A 12,937-nucleotide genomic window follows, 5' to 3' on the forward strand; every position below is an offset into this window, starting at 1 on the left:
ATAGAATGTATTTTCAACAAGGCCATGCATAATTAATAGATTTTTTTGTCAAAGCAATAACAGAGAGTTTATTGGAATAGAAAGAACAGGTATTTTGAATATTATAAGCATACTAGGATGTCATTACAAATCATAAATTATTCTCCCTCTCATATTAAAACATCTAGTAACTTTCATGTCAAAAAAGGGGGGAGACTCATAGACACAGGTTAACCATAAAAAACATCAGCTAAAACAATGTCCATCAATGACTGCCTTGGTAGTTTTATGCATGAAATGATAAGCAATTTACTGCCCTTTGAGATAGGAACATCATTTAAAGACAAATTCAGACACTATTACTGTTAAAGTTTGATGGGTAAACTAACTTCTTTTTTTATTAAACAATCAACTGTGATGAGCTTTAAAAAGCTATTTGCAGCTATTTGAGTCTCCATAAAGTTCTCTTTTAGAACCACACTATCAAAAACATAACTTGATAAGATAGGGGTTTTCAATACCAATAAAATTCAGAATGGAACTGGAGAATCTGACCAAAGAGCAAAAAACAACCCAACCACCAATGGGTCTTCAACACTTCGAGAAAATCCTGCACATTTGGAGATGTGGTTTAGCTGGCCTATTTCACATTATTGAAGGTCAAATGTAAATCTGCAAATTAACTACTTTCAAATCCATCCATAATAATTTTCAAGGAATCAACTGCTTATCTAGTAGAATAATTGTATTTTAAAAGTTTTTGAGTTAAAGAATTCTAATTACAAAAATGTAGCTAAAAGAAAGTACATCCATTGGAACAAACTCTTAAGTAAAAACCTTCATTTATGACTTACGTATATACAAAAAAAACATGATAATTTTATTTTCATTTTCCATTTGAAAACTTCCTATTTTAGTATAGTTCTTCCAGTTGATTTGATGACATTGAGTGATTTCAAGTCAGACATACTGGAAGGTACATAAAACTTCTCAAATTAACTTGGAATCAATCTTCTCCATACCTAATTAGAACAGTTGCTAAAACCTAAACTATATCTATATTCCACAAATAGAACCAGATGCTCCGCAGGGCGTAGCTTTATACGACCGCAGAGGTTGAAACCTGAACAGTTGGGGCAAGTATGGACACAACATTCAAGCTGGATTCAGCTCTAAATTTGGATTGTGATTTAATAGTTGACACAGCATAGGTTTCTGACACAGAATGAATGTGTTCTAATGAACTTAAAATTTTTGTTTTCTCTTAGAGCAATTCACTATGCTGTTGAATATTAATCCTCTCAAAAAAATGTTTGAAGAAAATATCTTTTTATTTATGAAATTTCAAATGAGAAAAATTGAACCCAATTTTTTAATCACATCCCCCTTTCCCTTATTCCAAAACTAATCTTAATTAAAATATTCTAATGGAGATTGCAACAATAACTACTCACTTAAATACATCATGAAATATTAAGATGTAAAAAAACTGCTTGTTATCACTGAATGGTAAAGATTATTTAAATTTATCAGTTGGTAGTAAAAAGTGAATATATATTGTATACTGTATATAACAAAGATTTAAGTTGATTCTGGACAAAGAAAGATAACTCCAATTAAAAAAAATCTTGCAATAAGATATTTCTTGCTTACTATTTTGGACAAAGAAAGATAACTCTAATTAAAAAAAAATTGGCTATTTCACAATATTGTGAAATTAGATATTTCTTGCCATTGCACAATACTGTGCAATTGAAAAGACTTGCTATTGCACAATACTTAATATAATAATTTTAGATCCTGATTTGGACCAACTTAAAAACTGGGCCCATAATCAAAAATCTAAGTACATGTTTAGATTCAGCATATCAATGAGGCCCAAGAATTTAATTTTTGTTAAAATCAAACTTAGTTTAATTTTGGACCCTTTGGACCTTAATGTAGGCCAATTTGAAAACGGGACCAAAAATGAAGAATCTACATACACAGTTAGATTTGGCATATCAAAGAACCCCATTTATTCAATTTTTGATGAAATCAAATAAAGTTTAATTTTGGACCCAGATTTGGACCAACTTGAAAACTGGGCCAAAAATCAAGAATCTAAGTACATTTTTAGATTCAACATATCAAAGACCCCAACCGATTCATTTTTTGTCAAAATCAAACTAAGTTTAATTTTGGACCCTTTGGACCTTAATGTAGACCAATTTGAAAACATGACCGAAAGTTAAGAATCTACATACACAGTTAGATTCGGCATATCAAAGAACCCCAATTATTCAATTTTGATGAAATCAAACAAAGTTTAATTTTGGACCCTTTGGGCCCCTTTTTCCTAAACTGTTGGGACCAAAACTCCCAAAATCAATACCAACCTTCCTTTTATGGTCATAAACCTTGTGTTTAAATTTCATAGATTTCTATTTACTTATACTAACGTTATGGTGTGAAAACCAAGAAAAATGCTTATTTGGGTCCCTTTTTGGCCCCTTATTCCTAAACTGTTGGGACCGACACTCCCAAAATCAATACCAATCTTCCTTTTGTGGTCATAAACATTGTGTTTAAATTTCATTGATTTCTATTTACTTAAACTAAAGTTATTGTGCAAAAACCAAGAATAATGCTTATTTCGGCCCTTTTTTGGCCCCTAATTCCAAAACTGTTGAAACCAAAACTCCCAAAATCAATCCCAACCTTTCTTTTGTGGTCATAAACCTTGTGTCAAAATTTCATAGATTTCTATTTACTTAAACTAAAGTTATAGTGCGAAAACCAAAAAAATGCTTATTTGGGCCCTTTTTGGCCCCTAATTCCTAAAATGTTGGGACCAAAACTCCCAAAATCAATACCAACCTTCATTTTGTGGTCATAAACCTTGTGTTTAAATTTCAAAGATTTCTATTCACTTTTACTAAAGTTAGAGTGCGAAAACTAAAAGTATTCGGACGACGACGACGACGACGACGCCAACGTGATGGCAATATACGACGAAAATTTTTTCAAAATTTGCGGTCGTATAAAAACTGTCAAAGGTGCTACGGTTCTGCAGCTATTTCTTCCATTGGCAATTAATAATTAATAATGTCATTCATATAGATATATATATATATAGTGATATATCAATTTAGCATATAATATCAGGTTCAAAATGTTCCAATGATATATATTACATTTATTAGATTCAGATGATAGTTTCTAAGGGATTTTAAACCTTGTCAAAGTACTTCTTTGTCACATGCCACAAGGAGCAGTGCAAAGTATAACATTTGCAACTTTTGAGACGGCCTCCCTAGATAAAGGTTTACAAAAATTTATAGTTATTAAGTATGTGTTTAATACTAAACTCAACTAGTTACCCTCAAACACCAAGGATTACAGCAATATTTGTTTTTATTACATTTTGTAAATTAATTTTTAATTCACAACTTTTTGTGTTGAAGGTGTTATATAATCTATGTTTAGTGCAAATAGTCAGAAATTCACAGTTACCCCAAATCACTACTTATTCAATCATCTTCTTTGTGCACTATCCCTATTCACAACTTACTTTAATCATCATCATAATTATTCTTTGGTTAGTAGATAGACCTTTATTAGCACTATACTGTATAACGAAGAACTGATTTATTCATTAACATGCCCATAAAACAATAGTATGATCACATGCATGTAGAAAACAGATGTTACTGTATTATTATAGACATTCCTTTGTTAGATCATGTGATAAATATATTGATATATAAGTCAAAAACTCAATCCAAGAAAAAGGTAAATAGAGACTGCATTAAGATTTAAATCGTAGGTGTCTACATTACTGTAAGTTTAAATACTTTCATAAAGCATTAATTTTGTATTTAATTTTTCAATTTGCACTCTTCTTTTTTTTTACCTTCGTGTAGAAGGTTGACTTATTTAAGTTTTTAAAACTAAAACTTCAAGGGTTTAATATTCACAATTTTTTGGGGGCCTTTTAAAAAAGCATAGCTCAATACTTATACAAAGAAAAGCAAGAAAGAAATTTGGCAGGGAAAGTTACAGGCAGTAAACAGCTCAAATTATTTTCTAATCTGTTCTTACCTTCATAGATTCTGCTTTAGATATAAGTTCATTCTCAAGCTCTGTATATGTCATCCCTCTAAATGCTATAGGTCTCTGGAATGGCTGCCTGACACATTGGAACTTTGGATTTGTAATCATACCATCCAAATTATACTCATGATGTTGTATTAATTCTACAGGTCCGGGAAAGGGCCGACCATCAGATATTTTATACATGCCATCTTGTCTTTTCTCGATGTTGTAGTGATGAAAACTAAAATATAATTAAGTTGAATATTTAGCTTCATGTATTATTATCAGTAAAAAATGATAAACTGTCAAGTTAATGTTGCTATAAAACAAATTGTGGAAATGCGTCCATGGAACACAGATGATACCCCTGCATGTAGTTTGCATATAAAGATAGAAAGTGACATACAATGTGAAGTTCTAAAAAATGGTAAAAGGGATGATATCCAAATTCATACTTGATCTGAGTTTTGTGGTAATAAGCATTGTGTATAAGATTCATAACATTTGGTTGAGACAAACTTAAGTAAGAGAACAGAAATGAAAAATTCAGCAATATTTCTATTTGTTAAGGGGCATCTCTCTAGAACAGTAAAAGTGACGCCATCATAATTCAAACTTGATGTGTGTTTTGTGGTTATTAGCTTTGTGTATAAGATTCTTAAAATTTAATTCCGCCAGACATAAGTTACAGAAAAGAAACCAATTTATGGACATACAGACAGACAAGGGTAAACTTTATGCTCCCTTAAACAAGGTGGGGTCATAAAAAGACCTCTTCTGAATTAAATTTTATCTGAAATGTTTATGACAAACACCATGGAAAACCAAACAAACATCCAATGTACCAACATGAAACAGAAATAAACCAGGTACATGGCCAACAGGGATATTATCGCCTTCCTTCAAAAGTTTGGAGGTAATTGGTAACATAAAGGTGTGTATCAAACAAATACCATAGCAGGGGCGGATGCAGGAATTTTCCAAAGGGGGGGTGCTATCCCAGGGCAAAGGGGGGGTGCAAAACATATGTCCCGATACAAATGCATTGATTGGCCAAAATAAAGGGGGGGTGCGAACCCCCGGAACCCCCCCTCTGGATCCGCCACTGCATAGTTTTGCTTTTGATAACACAATACAAAATTAATAAATGTCTTGTAAAAAATGGTCTAAAGAAGCGTTGACAATCAGAAAATGTGCCACACAGTACATCTTAAACATATGTAAAATTGTGTTTAAAATCTCAAAACAAAAATGTAATAATATATGTACATAACATGAAATCATATATACAAATGAACATTTAGAGAAGCTATGGTCTGGCTGGTAATATATAAAACGAGACAGAAATATGTAGAAAACAGATATACAGAGTTAAATCAATTTATTGAAGTTCCCAACAGTTGGGAATAAAAATGGAACAAATTTTTCATTTACCAGCAAGATAAAAATTCTTTATACCAAAATGAACAACTGTAATGGCTCTTTTATACTAAACCAAAAAAAATAACATAAGATGGGGAAAATACATATTTTTGTCAAAAATGGAGGCTATTGAATGTAAACATTGGTGATAAATATATATTGAAAAGATAGGAGGAACATACATCTTTAACTTAATCACTTCATTTTGCAATTTTATCTTGCTAAGGGCTTCAGTTTCAATTGTGAAGGAAATTCGACTTACCTTTGGTGAACTTTTCTATCAAAGTAGATTAAAATTGCTTTGATAACTTCAGAGAGATTGCACAGAAATACTATCCTGGTTTTACTGATAGGTTTAAAACCTGCCAGACTGACATGTAGGACTTATAATAATTCCATACACCACATATGTTGGCCTCATGTTAATTATCTGAGACTCGGACTAATAACATAACTTTAACCTTGACCAATGATCCATTAAATCAGAATTAGGTCAGTGGAAACGTTACAAGGAACCCATTAACCAAATATAGTTAATTTTATACTACTCATAAGTAAAATTCATATAACAAAATAATTTCAATTTCTTTTCCAGCAGACACTGAATCATGAAAAATGAGGTCAAGGACAATAGACATATGACAGACGGAAACTTCGTAACATAAGGCATCTATCTGCATACTAGGTATGAAGCATCCATGTCTTCTGCCTTTGAACAATAAAGTTATAATGTCATTCACATAAAATATCGCAGTTTGGTGAACTATTGAAGGCTGATTTTTTAAAAAAAGTAAAAAAATTATCTGAACACAAAAGTTTGGCCCAAATTTTGGTTCACCAATTACTGATGTGACTTTGAACTTTGATCTTAAGTTACCCAAAAATCCAAGGATTTTTTTTACCCATAGAGTAAAGTCCAGCATATATTTTTAAGGTTTGATTTATGGATAAAAAAAATATAATTAGAAATAAAACTCTATTTTTATAAACTATGATCTTTAACGTTGACCTACTGGCCAAAAAAAATTCTCTCAATACAAGTATCTACATTGAAGAAATCTAGCCCTTATTTTGTTTCAGGTAGATTTTAGTTTGCTGCATTCAGGCTTTCTTCAGTCTCAATGTTGATTGCAAATGGTACAGTTGACTATTTTATATAATATTTTTCCATAAATTCCAATATCTTTTTTTATCTTTTACATATTATTCATTAAATTTTGTTCTACTGTCAATAAACATTTTTTCATGGATTTTTGAAAAACCCTTTCATGTTAATTCTTAATTTCATAATTTTGACCAATTCTTAGAGAGAAACTTAGCAAAAAATGAAAATCTAAAGGAACATTGTATTTTTACAAAAAAATAAATTTGTGGCTCTCCAATGCTCACAAAATCAACTGAATAAGTATATGTCAAACAAAAATGAAAATCAGTATTAAAAGTATATATACATTGTACTTTTGCATAAGTAATTTTTCAGTTATATTAAGTTTTCACTTTTCCCTAAGCTATAAATATGCATGTGCATGTTACATCAGTGTATACTCATTGATAAGTAGTCAAGGGGAAACAGGAAGTATTGATTTAAAAGGTCAAATGTCAAAGTCAAGAGGGAATAGTATTATTTGATATCAAAACATTTGTTCACTTCCTTGTTCAAGTGAGTCAGCTATTAATAAAATAGATACATTGTAATTTGACAGAGTATACAGTAATTTTTGATTTATTGTGTATCTGTTATCAATATGTGCCAGTCTTTGTTAAATAGCCTTAATGAAAATGCACTAATGAATTTACCTGAAATAAGATTTCATTTTTAATGTGGATTCTTTTATTTTCAAGGATTATATTTTTTTGTGGATTGAAGAAAAAAGTTTTTTCCTGAATATATAATTTTTGGTACAAATGTACTGCCAAAGTCTGCATATAAGTCTATGGAAAATTCATACTTTATTTAAATTTGTGGTTTTCTATACCCTCTTAAACCTTGAAAATTGGTAATTCACAAATAATAATGAATCCATATTATTATTTGTGGGATACCAAAAGTACAAGAGATATTCCAAGAACCATCATAACACTCTAAAGGCGTCCCCATGTAACTGTAAATTGGAATAATTTGGGAAGATAAATGTAGGTTTCGAACAATCATAAGTAAAAGATTATTATAAATAATCAGTATTTTATCCAGGCCTTTAAAGGATCTCAGGCCCACAATGTTTTATTTTTAGCAGGGTTTTATTGGTCTTAATACTGATTATCATTAAACAGATAATTTGCCACATATATAAATTAAATTAATATAATTAGAAAGATCAATACATCAAATAACATCAAAATTTAATGATACTTCCTGATACAGGATCATGACGATCATTTAATTTTATTGTTACAAAATATAAATTAATAAATTGTAAACTTCATTCGATATACCATCACTTGAAATTATTACTATAGATATGATTGGCTTTCATTTTTTAATATAATTTGTTCTACTTATAATGGTAATTGTGTTTGAATTTTCATAATTTTTATTTTGCATATAAACCAAGTCATCCACAACACTAAAGAGTGAATTAAATCAGATTTTGACAGAAAAAACAAGAATTTGGCACCTTAAAAGAGGGACGAAAGATACCAAAGGGACAGTCAAACTCGTAAATCTAAAACAAACTGACAACGCCATGGCTAAAAATGAAAAAGCAGAAAAACAATAGTACACATGACACAACATAGAAAACTAAAGAATAAACAACACGAACCCCACCAAAAACTAGGGGTGATCTCAGGTGCTTCGGAAGGGTAAGCAGATCCTGCTCCACATGCGGCACCCGTCGTGTTGCTTATGTGATTACAAATCCGGTAAAAAATCTAATTCGGTAGGTCAAATTCATGAAAGGGAAGGGGATTGTAGTTACGACGTAAGGAACATATCCGATATTAAAATTCAATTAATAATTTCTTGGTGTAATGCAAAACCAATATACCCTGATTTATGTCAGAGCAGACACATCTTTTGGACCTAAGATGTGCAACTTCAAGTTTAGTATGTGACCTTGAACTTCAAGCTAGCAATTCATCCCCCACCCCAAAAAAAGGGCATACCTAATATAATAAATTATAATATACAATGTAATACCAAAAAAAGGCAATCACTGATAAATTTAAAAAAAAACAGAAAACACTAAAACTGAGCAAAGACATTCTTGAAATGGGACAGCATTAAACTGGTGGATTAACAACACACAACATTTAGTATCAGCTAGAAACTTTAAAATTTAAAAGTTCCAGACAGCAGGTACAATTGAAACCAAAAATGAACCCTTTTGTCATATAATACTAAGATGTGGTAGGAGTTACATATGCAAGGAATTATCTCAAGTAGAGAAATGTTGATTTGATTACTTAATCACTTTTTAAGGATAGCCATGAGATTGTGGAATCCTAATCACTTGACTGCCTAGGACTGACTTCTAATTGGGTAACTGAACACAAATAAAGGGCTATACAGTTTCATGGCTTTTTATATGTAACAACATCATTGGGATTGTCATCTGGTGTTAAATGCAAATAAAGATTGTCATGGGCAATGAAAGTCCTCCTTGATGTTGACCCTTAATGCATTGTTACCTCCCCTGCATTTACATTTTTTCGACTCATGATGCCATAGGTATCCATGAAATTGTAACACATCCAAACAAAACCTTTGCAGGAAAAGTCTAGTTTTTTTCCCTAATAGGTTTTATTAATTGCAGGGCAATTTTTTTATCAGAGGAAACTCAAAATTGCAGATTGGCTAAACTTCACAGACACCTTTTGCATTGAACATGTTGAAGAATATACTTTTAGGGCACCCTCTACTGGATAATTAGTAAACTGACTGTGCGAGGGCTGAAAAGCCAGTCAAGGTTGTTAAACACTTTCATATATAAAGGTACTGTTATGGATAGGGATTTTTAGAATTAAATATACCATTGTTTCATATTTACTGGTAAGAAATAATATATGTACATCCTTCCTGTGATAAAACTGCCTCATTTTAATCAATAACTCCAATTATAACCTTAAATACTGGATCCCTGATTATCTAAGGACGTTTTGGTCAAAACTTGTATGACCAAGAGCATATGTATTGCTTTTAGATGAACAAAAGAATCAGCATCAAATACCTTTTGGATCTTACGTGTTTATAAGTACCAATTAAAGCTAACATTGACTTGGTTTATAACTGTAAACAACTTTTAAGACCAATTATCTTTTTCTCTACTCTCAGTTCTATGGGTGTTTTTTTCTTTTTTAAACAGTGTTGATTTGAAGTACTACATGTAATCAAAACCATACCACATATTTTCTCTTAACTTTAATTTTAAATTGTCTACATTTTAAATTTGCAGAGGTGTATGTTGTCAATTTAGATATAATCATGAACCTCTTTGTACTTGATTGCTTCAAAATTTGTCTAACATAATCATGAAGTTCAATAAATTGTTGGTCATTTAAATTTTATTTTTGAGTAATAAGAAATAATTCAAAATGGTTTTATTTAAACATTGTTAAAAGAGAACCGATCTTACATTACAACAAGGCGTTATGAATTCGACTGAAAAAGATATGCAGCCAAAAAATTTCAAAACAGGGCAGGCTAGTGTTGCCTATAGGAGGTTTTGACTTGTTAAGGTGTTCTGTCATTGATTTTCTTGTCACCCTGCCCGGCAAAACCTCCTGTAGGAAACACTAGAATCAGTTTTTTTGCAATGAAGTTATCTTACTTGTTATTATGACAGATGCTAATAGCATAGTTTCCTAGTGGGTTAATACTCTCTCTTAGTAAATATAATCCTTCTTTCTTATCATAGCTGGCCAGAATTTGCTCTGCTTCCTCTCTTGTTATTCTACCATAAAAATATGCAACCGATGACGGTTTAACTGGAGCTGCCGTCGCCATTAGTTATCAAACCATTAATTTCTTTTCAAACTGAACCATTAAAAAATAAATATTCCTGCAAATAAAAAAGAAGTATGTTAAACTGTCCAGACTAACCATCAAAACAAGATATGAATCTACTAAAAATTGTTTCATAATAAGGAATAGCATTCAGTATATTGTTTGAAAGTGTAAATTAACTTTCGTGAAAGATTTTTCCATAAAAAAAAATAACATGAAGTTATCTCCAAGATGCATATGTCTAACAATTTGGACCTTCTGTAATGGAAATACTTGAAATACTTTAAACATATGAAAAAGTAATTGAGGTATGTCATGTAAAAAATATATGTCAGAGACAAACAGTAACCATATCTATAACATTGAATCATACTTATAGCCACCATTAAAATCATCATCTTAGTCCATTGTAGAAAGCTCTGATAAGGATAAGATCATGGCTTTCACTATCAAATAAATCTTGTACTAAACATATGGATAAAAAATAAAATCACAAAAATACTGATCTCTGAGTAAAATTCAAAACAGAAAGTTCCTTATCAAATAGCAAAATTAAAGGATAAAACTAATTGAAGGAATGGAAAACAACCATCATATTCCTGACTTGGAACAGGCATTTTCAAATGTAGAAAATGGTGGATTGAACCTGGTTTTATAGCTCTAAACCTCTCTCTTTTATGACAGTCGCCTCAAATTTCATTATTTTTACAACGATGCATGAACAATAGACATAAGCGGTAAAATAGTCAAAATATGGTTACAGCAGTCGTCACTATGTTATAATCTCATGACAAACAAACATATACAAAAAGCATCTATCAAATTAAAAAAAAAACATTTCTTGTTTCACGTGTTTGGCGCAAAAAAATGAAAACGTCACATTGACATTAAGAGTTTACCTTATGATTCTATTCAGTAGATTAGTTTATTCAGTTGCTTCTGATGGACTTTTCACTTGTTAGAGGCATTTCATCTGAAAAAAAAGAATTTTGAACTGACGTTATTTCAAACTGCATTGAAATAAGAAAGAAAAAATAAATAAATGACTACTATTTTTACTGACTACATGTATATGTACATGCATGACATGTACATTCAAGAAATGAAGTGTCTGATTAAAATTGAAGACATAAATAAATTAAAATTGCATCAATGTTCTTTTTGAAACAGACATTTTACTGTTTAATTTATTAAATCACTTTGTCTGCTGAAAGATTATTTAATATTTTTAAATACATGTAATTGTATCAAAAGCACATGAAAAAAATAAATAAATAACTTGTGAAAATTAATATCTGGAGATATATCATGATGTTTGCAGACAAGATAATATTGGTGAGCTGGTTTTAAAAAAATTGGAAGAAAAGATGAAACATTGTTGAAAATTGATGTTTAGTGTCCACAGGAAGAAGGTAATTCCAAAAAGGGTTGTTTTTGGCATGTCAAGTAATTGCCTTATTCAATGAATATGCTGTTCGATAGTGAACATGTTTACTTTAATTTACTTAACAGGGCATCTGCCCTGGTAAGGGTTGGTTTTATGGCTATTATTCTTGGAAGGTACATGTTTGGGTAATGGTTATTTCTATGAATATGGTTAATTAATTTTAGGTCTATAGGAATCAATCCCGTAAAAGTAAATGAAGGCAGGACTTTTTAATTTATTGTATTTCTTCCCTTTTGATTTACAACTCAAAACACAAAAGCTTAAACTAATATCCATGATAATTTATTATATTGAAGCGTGATGACTATTTTAAAATTGAAGTTGACAACTTTTGCTTTATTTAAGGATAAACAATTCCTCGGTACATGTAGCTCAAATCAATATTGAACATCCCTTAAACAGCAAAGATCTCTTTAGTCTCTGCCATGTTATACACTTTTATTTAAGTACTGAATGAATAACTGACATACAAGATTTCACATCTCTTAATGCTGAATTCAAAATTTTTAAAATTTGTACATGAAATTAGAAAGAGATATATCAGTCATGTATATAGGTCATATGTCTGTGTGTTTTAATCATTGCTTACAAAATTATTGTACACCAGTTGAGTTTTTTCTGAAGTTCAAAATGTTGAATAAGCATTAAATCAATCTACAAACTGAATTAATACATCAATTTGACAAACTTGAATTTCCATATCATTCAAATCTTACACTTTGGTAATTCAGATGTGTCATATTTTTAGAGGTTAAAAGGTTCTCAGACGTTAAGAATATGGACTATAGTGTTTTGGCTGGAATTGTGCAACATTTCATTATAAATTTAGGATAATTTGGAGATATTCTGCATCAATACGACAATCTTGATTTTTTTTTAATATCCCTAACAGTTACACCTGCTGAGTTCAATCCATGAAAATTATGTCATTTAACAACCAGTTCTTTCTGGGATGTAATATTAGACACACAAGAATTGAGACATAAAAATAATACAGGACTTTCCAAAAGTTTGAAAGTCATTGAAAAGCACAGAAAACATGGAAAAGGAAAAAAATTGAAGATATG

General features: G+C 30.6%; 2 protein-coding genes across 4 annotated transcripts in view; one reads left to right on the plus strand and one right to left on the minus strand.

Annotated features, from left to right (window-relative positions):
- The window catches only part of LOC134687951 (tyrosine-protein kinase SYK-like), a 37,126-nt gene that overhangs the window by 23,085 nt on the left and 1,104 nt on the right, over positions 1–12,937 (minus strand). For all 3 annotated transcript variants that reach the window (XM_063548431.1, XM_063548417.1, XM_063548425.1), the window contains exons 2-4: positions 11,323–11,396; positions 10,248–10,478; positions 4,063–4,297 (exon numbers count right to left, since the gene is read on the minus strand). In XM_063548431.1, the coding sequence (XP_063404501.1) occupies positions 4,063–4,297; positions 10,248–10,423 (411 nt within the window). In that variant the 5' untranslated portion in view covers positions 10,424–10,478; positions 11,323–11,396. The remainder of the gene's footprint in view (positions 1–4,062; positions 4,298–10,247; positions 10,479–11,322; positions 11,397–12,937) is intronic.
- Positions 3,780–12,937, plus strand: part of LOC134687913 (alpha-N-acetylglucosaminidase-like) — a 44,560-nt gene continuing 35,402 nt past the window's right edge. The window contains exon 1 of the mRNA XM_063548407.1: positions 3,780–3,801. The gene's annotated coding sequence lies outside the window, so the exon portion shown is untranslated. The remainder of the gene's footprint in view (positions 3,802–12,937) is intronic.

The sequence above is a fragment of the Mytilus trossulus genome, chromosome 1 (assembly GCF_036588685.1).
Source record: "Mytilus trossulus isolate FHL-02 chromosome 1, PNRI_Mtr1.1.1.hap1, whole genome shotgun sequence".
Taxonomy (NCBI): Eukaryota; Metazoa; Mollusca; class Bivalvia; order Mytilida; family Mytilidae; genus Mytilus; species Mytilus trossulus.